The 12,032-nt window shown below is 45.8% G+C and overlaps 1 protein-coding gene across 2 annotated transcripts in view; it reads left to right on the forward strand.

The window, feature by feature from the left end:
* The window catches only part of PTGIS (prostaglandin I2 synthase), a 43,523-nt gene that overhangs the window by 16,489 nt on the left and 15,002 nt on the right, over positions 1–12,032 (forward strand). For both annotated transcript variants that reach the window (XM_027087041.1, XM_027087040.1), the window contains 2 exons: positions 798–949; positions 10,878–11,059. In XM_027087041.1, coding sequence (XP_026942842.1) covers positions 798–949; positions 10,878–11,059 — 334 coding nt within the window. The remainder of the gene's footprint in view (positions 1–797; positions 950–10,877; positions 11,060–12,032) is intronic.

The following is a 12,032-nucleotide window of genomic DNA, read 5'->3' on the forward strand; positions in this document are numbered from 1 at the left end:
CGTGTGTGTGTGTGTGTGTGTGTGTGTGTGTGTGTGTGTGTGTGTGTGTGTGTGTGTGTGTGTGTGTGTGTGTGTGTGTGTGTACGCAGACTCCCAGGGTGCTCCGCGCCGGCCCCTCACTCTCCAGTCCAGCACCTGAGCCGGCAGTACCTGGCAGCGCCCTGACCTGGCTGTGGTTGCTCCCTTGGCTCTGGGCCTTTGCGGGGACCATGCCCTCTGCCCGAACCCCTTTCCCCTGCTTATCCTGCAGGTCTCAGCTCAGACCTGCCTCCTCCAGGGAGCCCACCCTGACTCCATCTCCAGGGGCAGGAGCCTCCTTTCCTGATCGGTGCCCCCATCTTGCCCCACTGGCCACCCCTCACTCTGCTCTGCTCGCCAGCCTCCGGGTAGCGCCTCCACACTCTGCCTCCTTCCTGCCGCAGGAGGTTGGCTCTTCCCTGCGCCTCAGGCCGCTCCCTCTGCTCCTCCCACGCTGGCTCCTTCTCATCCTTCACCGAGAGCCCTCCCCACCCCCTCCCTCTTTGTCCCTCCCTCTGAGCCCCAGCTGACCTATGATTCATCCACTCGTTTCTCTGTATGTCTGTCTCCCTCATTAGAGTGTTGGCTCCATGGGTGTGTGAGGGTTTTGTCTGTTTTCTTCTCTGCTGACGCTGTGGCCCAGAGAGGTCCCTGACACATGGTAGGAAAATCAGGTGCTCCTCAGGTGTACAAATGAAGAAAACGTGTAGGCAGCCCTGGGAGGGTTCGGCCGGGAGTATCCAAAGACAACCCCCTGACCAGCTGTTTGCCGCCCCCAGAGCCGGCTACCTGACTCTGTACGGTGTCGAGGCACCGCCACACACCCAGGAGAGCCAGGCCCAGGACCGCGTCCACTCAGCCGACGTCTTCCACACCTTCCGCCAGCTTGACCTGCTGCTCCCCAAACTGGCACGTGGCTCCCTGTCAGTGGGTAAGCGCCATGGGGGCCCTGGTGGGTGGTGGGGCTAATGGAGGGACCCAGAGAGGGAGGATCATAGATAACATAGGAGGAAAGACGTTCTAATGCCCTTAAAGGTAGTGAGATCCCCGTCACTGGGGTATGCAAGAGCAGAGTGGTGGGGAGGCAGGGCTTGGACTAGAGCTGGGGTTCCTGGTGGAAATTCTGATACAGCACATCTAGAGTGGGGCCTGGAGACCTTGAGTGTGTGTGTGTGTGTGTGTGTGTGTGTATGCTCCTTTTCTAGTTTTATGATTTAATTTGCTCTAGAATTTTTTACAAGTAGTTTATGCTGATTATAAGAAATTCAAGCCATATAGAATAATTTAAAGGGAACAATAAAAGAATTCTCCAACTTCTTCCCATCCCAGCCCACCACTCCCGCTCCCATCCACAGAGGTGACCATTATTACTAGCTTGGAGTACATCCTGCAGAATTCTCTCTAAACACACACACACACACACACACACACACACACACACACGCACACAGAGTTGTGTGTCATTTTTTTTTTCTATTTTTAAGGTTTTTAATTTCTCTTTTTTACTGAGGTATAATTTATGTACAGGAAAGCACACATGTCCTAAATGCACAGCTTAGAGGTAAATCTAAACTTTTTATGCCCTTTCCCAGTAGTATCCACCCCCCAGAGTTAGCCACTGTATGGATTTCTTTCACCTCAGCTTAGTTTTACCTGTTCTCACACTTCCTTTAAAACGAATCATACAACATGTGCCCTTTCATGTCTGATTTCTTTCACTCAGCTTCATGTGTGTAAGATTCATGCAGGTTGAATGTATCTATTGTTTGTTCTTTTTCGTTGCTGTGAAGTATTTCATTAGTGTAATAACCACAATTTGTCATCCATTCCTGGCTGATGGACATCTTGGTGGGTTCTGGTTTCTGGTTGGGTTAGCTTGTTAAGAACATTCTTGAGCATGTCTTTCTGAGCACACATGCCTTCGTTTCTCTTAGTTGTCAGCCCTGTGCTTTTATAACATCAACCTAGCACACTGGAGAGGCATTGTTCTGCTACTTAGCATTTTCACTGAACTCCACATCTAGAACTTTCCACATCGGTTGGTAAAAACCCACGTCATTCATTTCTGTGGACTCAATATTGGTAAAGAGCTTCCTGCTGGATTCAGAGTGCCAGGGCCATAGGAACCACTGGACTGCATTCTTCCCTGGCCACTGTGTCTCGGACTTCCCCAGTGAGAAGAATCCTCTGGGGTCCTCGTTAATAAGACAAGTCACCCAGCCCCATCATGGTCCATTTGAATCTGAATCTCCAGTGAGGCTGGGACACTGCATGTATGACAGGTGCTGTAGGAAGGCTGAGAAATAACTGTGTGTCCTGGTCTCAGGTACTTGCAACAAGACCTGAATTCAAATCCCTACTGTGCTGCTTCCTTGCTGGTGATTTGGGGCAAGTTACTTAACTTCTTTTTTTTTTTTTAATTAATTAATTTAAAATTTTTTGGCTGCGTTGGGTCTTTGTTACTGCGCACAGGCTTTCTCTAGTTGCAGCAAGTGGGGGCTACTCTTCGCTGGGGTGCACGGGCTTCTCACTGCAGTGGCTTCTCTTGTTGCAGAGCACAGGCTCTAGGTGTATGGGCTTCAGTAATTGTGGCACGTGGGCTTAGTAGTTGTGGCTTGTGGGCTGCAGAGCTCAGGCTCAGTAGTTGTGGCACATGGGCTTAGTTGCTCCGTGGCATGTGGGATCTTCCCGGACCAGGGCTTGAACCCGTGTCCCCTGCATTGGCAGGCGGATTCTTAACTACTGTGCCACAGTTGTTAAGAATAGGGAAATTAAGAGTAGGGAAGTCCCTACTTAACTTCTTTTTGCCCTAGGTCTTTTCTCCGGAGGAGCAGTTGAAGGCAGTGGTCGAGACAGACTCTGGGCTCAGGTGGCTTGAGGTGGTTTACTGGCTCTTATGTAATCTCTGTGTGCCTCAGTGATCCCATCTGTAAAATGGGAAGAACAGTAGGATCTTCCTAGAAGGTGGCTGTTAGGATTGGCTGAGGTAATAAAGAAAAAACACTACTTGTTGAGCATTTTCTTTGGTGCCAGATACCAGGTTAAACATTGTCTCATTCAGTGCTCACAACAGCTCATGACCCCATTTCATTTATTTATATATTTTTAAGAATGAAACTTTAACACATTAGATTGTTTAAATTAAAAAAGAGGGCTTCCCTGGTGGTTAAGAGTCTGCCTGCCGATGCAGGAGACACAGGTTCATGCCCCGGTCTGGGAAGATCCCACATGCCGCGGAGTGGCTGGGCCTGTGAGCCATGGACGCTGAGCCTGCGCGTCTGGAGCCTGTGCTCCACAACGGGAGAGGCCACAACAGTGAGAGGCCCGCGTACCGCAAAAAAAAAAAAAAAAAAAGAAACATATTCTTGTGGTAGATGTAGACAGTAAAAAGTAATAATACTCAGTCTTCCAAGCTCAGCTTCCTATGGAAACCAACGTTAACATGCTGATGTATCCCTTCACAGTGTTTTGTAGGGATACTCTATTTTGAAAATGGAGACAAATATATGTATCTAAAGTGTCACTGTGTATTTATAGAAAGGGATTATATCTATTAACTGCAACTTATTTTTTTAACCTAACGATATACAGTCTCCCTTGTCAATACAAACATCTAGAGGCATTAACCAATGCACTTAGATAAGAGAAATCAATTACCAATATAAGAATGAGTAAAGAAGAAATAAAAGTATCCCTATTTGCAGATAATCTGATGCTATACCCAGAAAACCCCAGAAAATCTGTGATAAAACTAACTCAAGCAAAAATGAATATAGCGAAGTAGAGGTCAATATTTAGGCCGCCGTCCCCCTCCAATTGATATTTATAATTGTTTCCTTTTTCATGTGTGTTACTGTTATAGTATTTCCTTGTACTTGTATCTCTTCTACCATCTGGTGATTTTATTTCTCTCTAACAGTTTCCTGGAAGTGGGTTTGCTGGGTCAAAGGGCATGCACATTAAAATTTATTTTATTTATTTATTTTTTTTGCGGTACGCGGGCCTCTCACTGTTGTGGCCTCTCCCGTTGCGGAGCACAGGCTCCAGACGCGCAGGCTCAGCGGCCATGGCTCACGGGCCCAGCCACTCTGTGGCATGTGGGATCCTCCCGGACCGGGGCACGAACCCCTGTCCCCTGCATCGGCAGGCAGACTCTCAACCACTGCGCCACCAGGGAAGCCCTAAAATTTTTATTAGCTGTTGCCACATCATTTCCAAAACCATGGAGCAATTCATATGCCTACCCAAAGGAAAGGAGTCTGCTCATTCCCCACCAGATTTTTTCAGTCTTTCCATTTGTTTGCCAATCTAATGGACAGAGGTGGGTAACTTGTTTTAATTTGCATTTCCCCACCACCTTGTCAACGTGCAATTATAGGTGTTTAAATCCTTGCCAATCTGATGGGCAAAAAAGGGCATCTGGCTTTATGGGCATTTCCCTGACTACTGTATGAGACATCTTTTAGTGTTACCAGCCATTTGCTTTTCCTCTTTGTGAGTTGCCTGTTCATGACTCTTAATATCTTTTTAGAGACAACTCCTTATCTTATTGAATCCTGCCATCAGTGCTGGAAAGTTGGTATTATTAAATTCATTTTGCAGGTAAAGAAACTGAGGCTCAGAAAGGTGAAGTCACTTGTCATAGACACACAGCTGGTAGATGGCAGAGCCAGCAAAATGGAAACTTGGTCTGTCTGCTTGCAAAAGCTAGTGCATAAAGCACTGACACGTGCCGGCATGGATTGCTTCTCCAGGAAAGAGTAGTTTCTCTGCTGCCGTTTCCTCCATACAGATGCTGCAGGGGAGTCTGTGTAGATGCAGAGGGGAACTCTCCTTGTTTTTCTGGGAGCAGCTCTGGGCTGGGTATGGGAAGGCTGCACTTCCCAGTATGGGCAGCAGGTGGCGATGTTGGGGAAGGTTTCTCAGCTAGGGACTGGAGGCTGAGGTGCAGAACGGCCCTCAGACCTGGTTGTGGGCATGTGAGGCTATGCAGCTTCTTTCGAAGAGTGATTTGGTAGAAACTATCAACATATAAAGTACACATTCCTTTGATCCTGTACTTCCACTTCTTGGAATTACCCCACAGAAATGCTTGCATGTGTCTACGGATCCACAGATATTCATTAGCATGTCACTTGTTTTAGCAAATCCTAAAAACAACCTAAATGTCCCCCGTAGTAGCTGATGAAATAAATTATGCTTTCACACAAAGGAAAGATATGCAACTGTAGAAAGTAATGGGATATACTGCTATAGGCTGAAATCTACTGTTATGAAAAAGGTGCAGAACAGAGGGTATGGGGGTGTGTGTGTGTTTGTGTTTAAATGTGGGAACATTTATAGATTTTTGCCTCTGGGAAAGCTGAGATGGGATGGAGAGAATCTCACACCCATTTGAACTCTTAGAGTTTCTTTCCTTCTTTCTCTTTTATTATTATTGTTGTTGTTGTTTACCATTTACATGCATTATTCCTCCTCTGCTTTTAGAAATGTAAACATTTTAAAAGAAAATTGACCCTTTTGGAGACCCTTAGACCACTGAGTCTGGTGCTTCTCATACAGGAGGGAGTTGGGGGGCAGTAGGGAGTTAGAGCCCCAAACTAAGCATACTGCTTCTTTCTGGAATAATCATTTCACTGGATTATTATTATTTATTTAAATATTGTTTGGGGGAAAAAAAGCATTCTTATATTAAAGAATCACAGGGTCTAATGCAAAAATCAAATGCATTTTAAAGGTAAAACACAAGGCTTTTAAAAAAAAAAAACATGTCTCTGCTGGGGGCCTCTCTGAACTGTACCCTCAGGTCTCCAGTGGTCAGAGGTGTTTCCATGCCTAGTCCTCTTGCTTTACAAATGGAGAGACTGAGGCCCAGAGATGGACAGGGCCTCAGCCAAGCCCACACAGCATGGGAGGTCTGACATCAAACCTGTTTCTCCTGCCTCTGACCAAGTTACCTGTCACATGAGCCGGCCAGTTCTGATTCACAGCGTTGAGTCATTACACTGGGGCTGATGAATAATACCTTATAAAAATGGCAGGATGGGCTTCCCTGGTGGCACGGTGGTTGAGAGTCCACCTGCTGATGCAGGGGACACGGGTTCGTGCCCCGGTCCGGGAAGATCCCACATGCCGCGGAGCGGCTGGGCCCGTGAGCCATGGCCGCTGAGCCTGCGCATCCGGAGCCCATGCTCCACAGTGGGAGAGGCCACAACAGTGAGAGGCCTGCGTACTGCAAAAAAAAAAAAAAAAAAATGGCAGGAATGTAGCAAGTACAACTTACCAAACCCCTGCCAGTACAGAGTGCGTTCTGTGTGTGATCTTTTTGAGTCCTCCTAATGATCCTGTGAGCCAGGTTGCCTCCATTTTACAGATGGGGAACTGAGACTCAGAGATACAAAGTGATTTGCCCAAGATCATCCTTCTAGGAAGGGGCTGAGCTGGGATTTCAACCTGGGTCTCTATGGCTGCAAACTGGGTGTTCGTTACCTCACAATTTATTATTATTTCTTACTTATAGAAATAATACATGAATATATTCTCCTTGGACTAATAATTTACTAACATTCATTAAGCTTTGTTTAATAATATAGCTAATGTTTATTAGGCCTGTGCTAGGCATCCCTCTTTGGACTTTATATGTTAATGCATTCAATCCCTGTATAACCCTATGTGATGAGTACTCTTACCTCAATTTATAGGTAAGAAAACTGAGGTGTTCAGAGGTGAGGTGCCTTGTTCAAGGTCAGGCACTCTGCTCCAGAGTTTGGGCTGTTAACTTGTGGAAAAAACAATCAAATATTACAGAAAAGGCAAATTCTCTTTTGACCACGCTCCCTCTACATCTATCACCAAGGTAACCATTGTTATCAGTTTGGTGTTATCCTGCTAGAACAGTGCTATCCTGTAGAAACAGAATGCCAGTCATATATGTAATTTTAAATTTTCTAGTAGACGCATTAAAAAAAAAGGAAGAGGTGAAATCAATTTTATAAAATATAAATCAATTTTTTAAAATATAAAAAATATTATGTTTTTTCTTTAACCCAGTGTATCTAAGATATTAGCATTTCAGCATGTAATTAGTATAAAAATTCTTGCGATATTTTACATTTTGTTTCTCATGCAAGACTTGAAATCTGGGGTGTACTTTTTACTCATAGCATGTCTCAGTTCCAGGCGGCCACATTTCATGTACTCAGTAAGCACATGTGGCTTGTGGCTTCCTTCCTGGACAGAGCAGTTCTAGACCCTCCTCCACGTGGTAAAATACAGTACGAGCCCCAATTATACTCTGATCTCAATACACAGCAAACCCTGGTTTTCCCAGTGGGAAAGTTTTTTTGTTTTGTCGTGCTTTGTTTTTTTGGTCGACCTAAACATGGAAATAATTAGGACTGGAAATGAAATAACGTCTCCTTATTTATTTATTTATTTCGGTACGCGGGCCTCTCACTGTTGTGGCCTCTCCCGTTGCGGAGCACAGGCTCCGGATGCGCAGGCCCAGCGGCCATGGCTCAGGGGCCCAGCCGCTCCACGGCACGTGGGATCTTCCCGGACCAGGGCACGAACCCGTGTCCCCTGCATCGGCAGGCGGACTCCCAACCACTGCGCCACCAGGGGAGCCCCGATGTCTCCTTATTGATTTTGTTGAGCCTCCCTTGTTAAGCTCACATGTTATAGAAACTAACCGTTTAGAAATGTTGCTTTCTTCCCATGCTCACATTTCAGGAATTGGCTTTTTCAGACTCCACCTTTGACACCTGCGTCTTCCCCATCAGCGGGACCCCAGGTGGAGTCACCAAACTCAGTTTTTCAGAACCCCTCTTCTTCACTCCCGATCATCTGTTTGAAATACAGAATGAGCTTTTTGAATCTGTAAGTCTATGAATCTGTGATCTTTCGCTGGAAATGTTTTGCAGGGATGGGGGTGGTGCCAGATTTTGAATATGTTTCACGTGGTTCAAACATTGAAAATATAAAATAGTAACAGTGAAAAGTCTCCCCTCCCTTCTTGTCATCCCTCCTTCCACCCAATTCCCACTCTCCACAATTGGCTGCTTTTATTAGTTTCTCGTGGATCCTTCCAGAGTTCCTTTACGCAGATACAAGCAAATGTGCTATATTCTTGTTTTTCTCTTTTGCCCACAAGTGCATAGTAAACACACTGATGTAGACACTTTGCCTTTTTCTAACAAGGTAGAGTAGCAAGAGCTAACTCTTGTGTAAGATTTCGTGTATCCTGCACTGTTCTAAGAGCTCTCCAAATGTTAAGCAGATTTGATCAAATTACTGCTATATTTTTTTTTTACTTGTTTTTTTGCCAATCCAATTTTTTATTATACACCACCATCTTTGGCTCATTTGCCAAATGACGTTCACATATCTTCCTGTTTTCTTAGTGGTGGTAAAATATATATAACATAAAATTTACCATTTAAACCATTTTAAGTATAAAATTCAATAAATAACCTTCACAATGTTGTGTAGCCGTACCATTATGTATTTCCAGAAGTTTTTCATCATACCAGAAGATCTGTATCCATTAAATAATAACGCCCCATCTCTCCCTCCCTCCACCCCTATTAACCTGTATCCTACTCTCTGTCTCTATGAATCTGCCTGTTCTGAGTACCTCGTATAAGTGGAATCATGCAATATTTCTCTTTTTGTGTCTGCCTTATTTCACTTAGGATAACGTTCTCAGGATTCATCCCTGCTGTAGCGTGCATCAGAATGCCCTTCTTTTTAAGACCGGATAATATTCCATTGTATGGTTATGCCACCTCTCATCTACCTATTCATCTGTTGATGGACACGGGTTATTTCGACCTTTTGACTATTGTGAATAATGCTGCTATGAACATGGGTGTATACAAGTATCTGTATGATGTGCAAATATTTTCTCCCATTCTGTCGGTTGTCTTTGCATACTGCATTGCTTTTGAAAGTCATCCTTAAAAGCCGTATTTACAGTGACATTCAAGACCTGCACTTGTGCTGTCAGACCTTAAAAAATGCCAGTCATTTCTAAATCTGCGTTAAATTTCCCCTCCTTTTTTAAAAATTTTAATTTAATTTTATTTTGATTCTTTTCTCTCTTTATAATTAATTAATTAATTTATTTGTTTTTGGCTGCATTGAGTCTTCGTTGCTGCGCGTGGGCTTTCTCTAGTTGCGGTGAGCAGGGGCTACTCTTCGTTGCGGTATGCGGGCTTCTCATTGCAGTGGCTCCCCTTGTTGCGGAGCACAGGCTCTAGGCACGTGGGCTCAGTAGTTGTGGCTCACGGGCTCTAGAGCGCAGGCTCAGTGGCCATGGCTCACGGGCTTAGTTGCTCCGTGGCATGTGGGATCTTCCCAGACCAGCACTCGAACCCGTGTCCCTTGCATTGGCAGGCGGATTCTTAACCACTGCGCCACCAGGGAAGCCCTTTACCTCCTTTTGTTATCAATCTCATCAGATCGGTCCTGTAAGTAAGCATCTAGAACCAGCATCAACTGAGGTGGCTTCAGCACCTCCTGCACCCTGCACCCACCTGTTTAAAATCTCCGTGTGCCTGGGCCGCACCCCCAGAGATTCTGATGAGATTGGTGGGGGTGGGGTGGGGACCTGAGCAGCCAGAGATTTAAACCTGCCTGGTGATGCTCCAGTACCTGAAAATTTGGGAAAGAGGAAAATCATGTATTTCAGATAACAATTGGCCTCACTGGTTTAAATTGAGAAGTATGTCACCTGAAAGTGTCTAGAGGTTGCAGAAAAGCATAGGGAGCATATTATTTGAAAACGTAACTAATGCACTTGAATAAGTGTCGCCTACGTTTTACATCCTGTAACGTGCAGCCTGGTTTAGAGCCACTGGGTGGATGGACCTTCCTGAAACACTGCTTTGTGGCTCAAAAAAGTCAATGAGAGAGTTTCTAGTACTTTGGAATTTTGTAGCAATCCAAGCGACTCCCCCGTTTCCAAGGAGTGATTTTGGAACAGCCAAGTCTTATATTTGCACATATATATATGTCAATACAGCATCATCTTGTAGCATTAATACAATAAATAAATAAGCATCTGACTTTATTCCTTCAATGGTCTGCCTGTGTGGGCCCGGTGAGGGCTGGACATAAAGAACTTCCTCATTGGTTTTCACTGCTTCACGGTTTTCCAGAATGTAAACACGCCATCGTTTATTTAATGGTGTTTACTGGTGATCCGTGAGCCAGTTTAACTTGAGATGCTTTTGTGGCCTGTGTGGTGATTAAAAATTTCTTACTGAGATGCTAACTTTAAAACACATGAGAAGATTTCCCCTGAACATCTGGATTTCAGTTTCTTCTAGAAACCCAGGCTCCCTGGCTGGGCTGGGCTGGTCGGTGGAGCTGAGTGGAGCCACCCGACCCTCCCGTTGGGCCCCTTCCTGTCCCTCCTCCCTCATTCACTTTACCTGCCTTTCCTGCAGGTAGTAGTTGAGTTTGAGACCCCAGACCAACCTGTCCCCTCTTGGTGGTCAGTTTGGTTGTTACCCCTGAGTGACGCTGTGCTGAGTGTGCTCTCAGGGTCTCCCCACCCACATGGGCTGGTGTTCCTCTGGGATCAGACCCCAGGAAGGGAGAATGTGGCTCCCTGTTTCCTGCCCCTCCCCCTGCTGTGCTGAGAAGCCCATTCATTTAGCAAATGTTGACTGAGTACTTCCTCTGGGCCAGGCCAGCATTTAAGGGCTGGGTCCCTGTCGCCTCTTTCCCACAGGAACTCCCCATCCCCTGGGGTGACACCTGGAAGACCCTTGGCCTAATGGGAGGTCAGGGCTGGGTGACCCTGGGCTGGAGGTGGATCTGTAACCCTCATCCTCTGTGCTCCGTCCCTGCAGGGGATAAGGACCAGGTGTGCAGGGTCAAAGGTCGCCTGTGGAAGCTGTTGTCCCCAGCCAGGCTGGCCACTCGGGCCCACCGGAGCAAATGGCTGGAGAGTTACCTGCTGCACCTGGAGGAGATGGGCGTGTCGGAGGAGATGCAGGCGCGGGCTCTGGTGCTGCAGCTCTGGGCCACACAGGTGGGTGTGTGCAGGTGTGGACGTGAGGCTGTGCATATGAGTGCTTGTGTGGCGTGTGTGCACTCATGTGCGTGTGTGCCATCAGGCACACTTAGGCACATGCCTGCGAGCACGTATGCATGTGCCTGCATGGGCGCTCACATCCTGGTGCATGTAGGTGTACATGTGTGAGAGTGTGCCACTGTGAGTATGGCTGTGGGTAGGTGCGCACACACCCAGCTGTCTGCCCCAGTTCCCTGACTCTCTTAACTGTCGAACAGGATCATGAACAGGATCATTCATTCGATATATATGTTTTTAATTTGGAAAAACATCAAACTTACAGAGAAGCTGTATGAATAGTTTAATGAACTCATATATACTTCACCTTGATTCCCCAATTTTAAACATTTGACCACATTTGCTTTCTCTCTGTCTCCTACTGTGCGTATCTTATTGAACCATTTGCAAATTAGTTGCAGACATCATGATTCTTTGCCCCTAATTACTTCAGCGTGCATCTCCCAGGAGCAAGAATATTCCCTTACATCATCATTTGATCAGCACAGTGATCAAATTCAGGACAGTTAACCCAGATACAGGATCATTATCTAATATACAGTCCACATTCCAATTTTGCCAGTTGTCTTAATAATACTCTTTATGGCTCATCTTGGTCCAGCATCCAACTCAGGATCACACACTGCATTTAGTCATTCTGCCTTTTTAGTTTTCTTTGATATGGAACAGTTTTGGCGCCTTTAGTTGTTTTTTGCGACCTTGAGATTATTGAAGTATGCAGACCAGTTATCTTGAAGACTCATTTAAAAGTTCCACTGAGTACTTACCATGGACCTCAAAGACCCTGCTCTGTGTTGCTTCTGTTTCAGTCAGGGGCCGGGGTGGGGCAGACATCAGGGAAAGAGATATAGGGTGATTTTAGATGCTGATAGGCAGGATATAAAACAGGGTCATGACTAGATAGGTCCTGGAG

Source organism: Aethalodelphis obliquidens, unplaced genomic scaffold, assembly GCF_003676395.1.
Source record: "Aethalodelphis obliquidens isolate GAN/ISIS:26980383/991018 unplaced genomic scaffold, ASM367639v1 scaffold57, whole genome shotgun sequence".
NCBI classification, from domain to species: domain Eukaryota; kingdom Metazoa; phylum Chordata; class Mammalia; order Artiodactyla; family Delphinidae; genus Aethalodelphis; species Aethalodelphis obliquidens.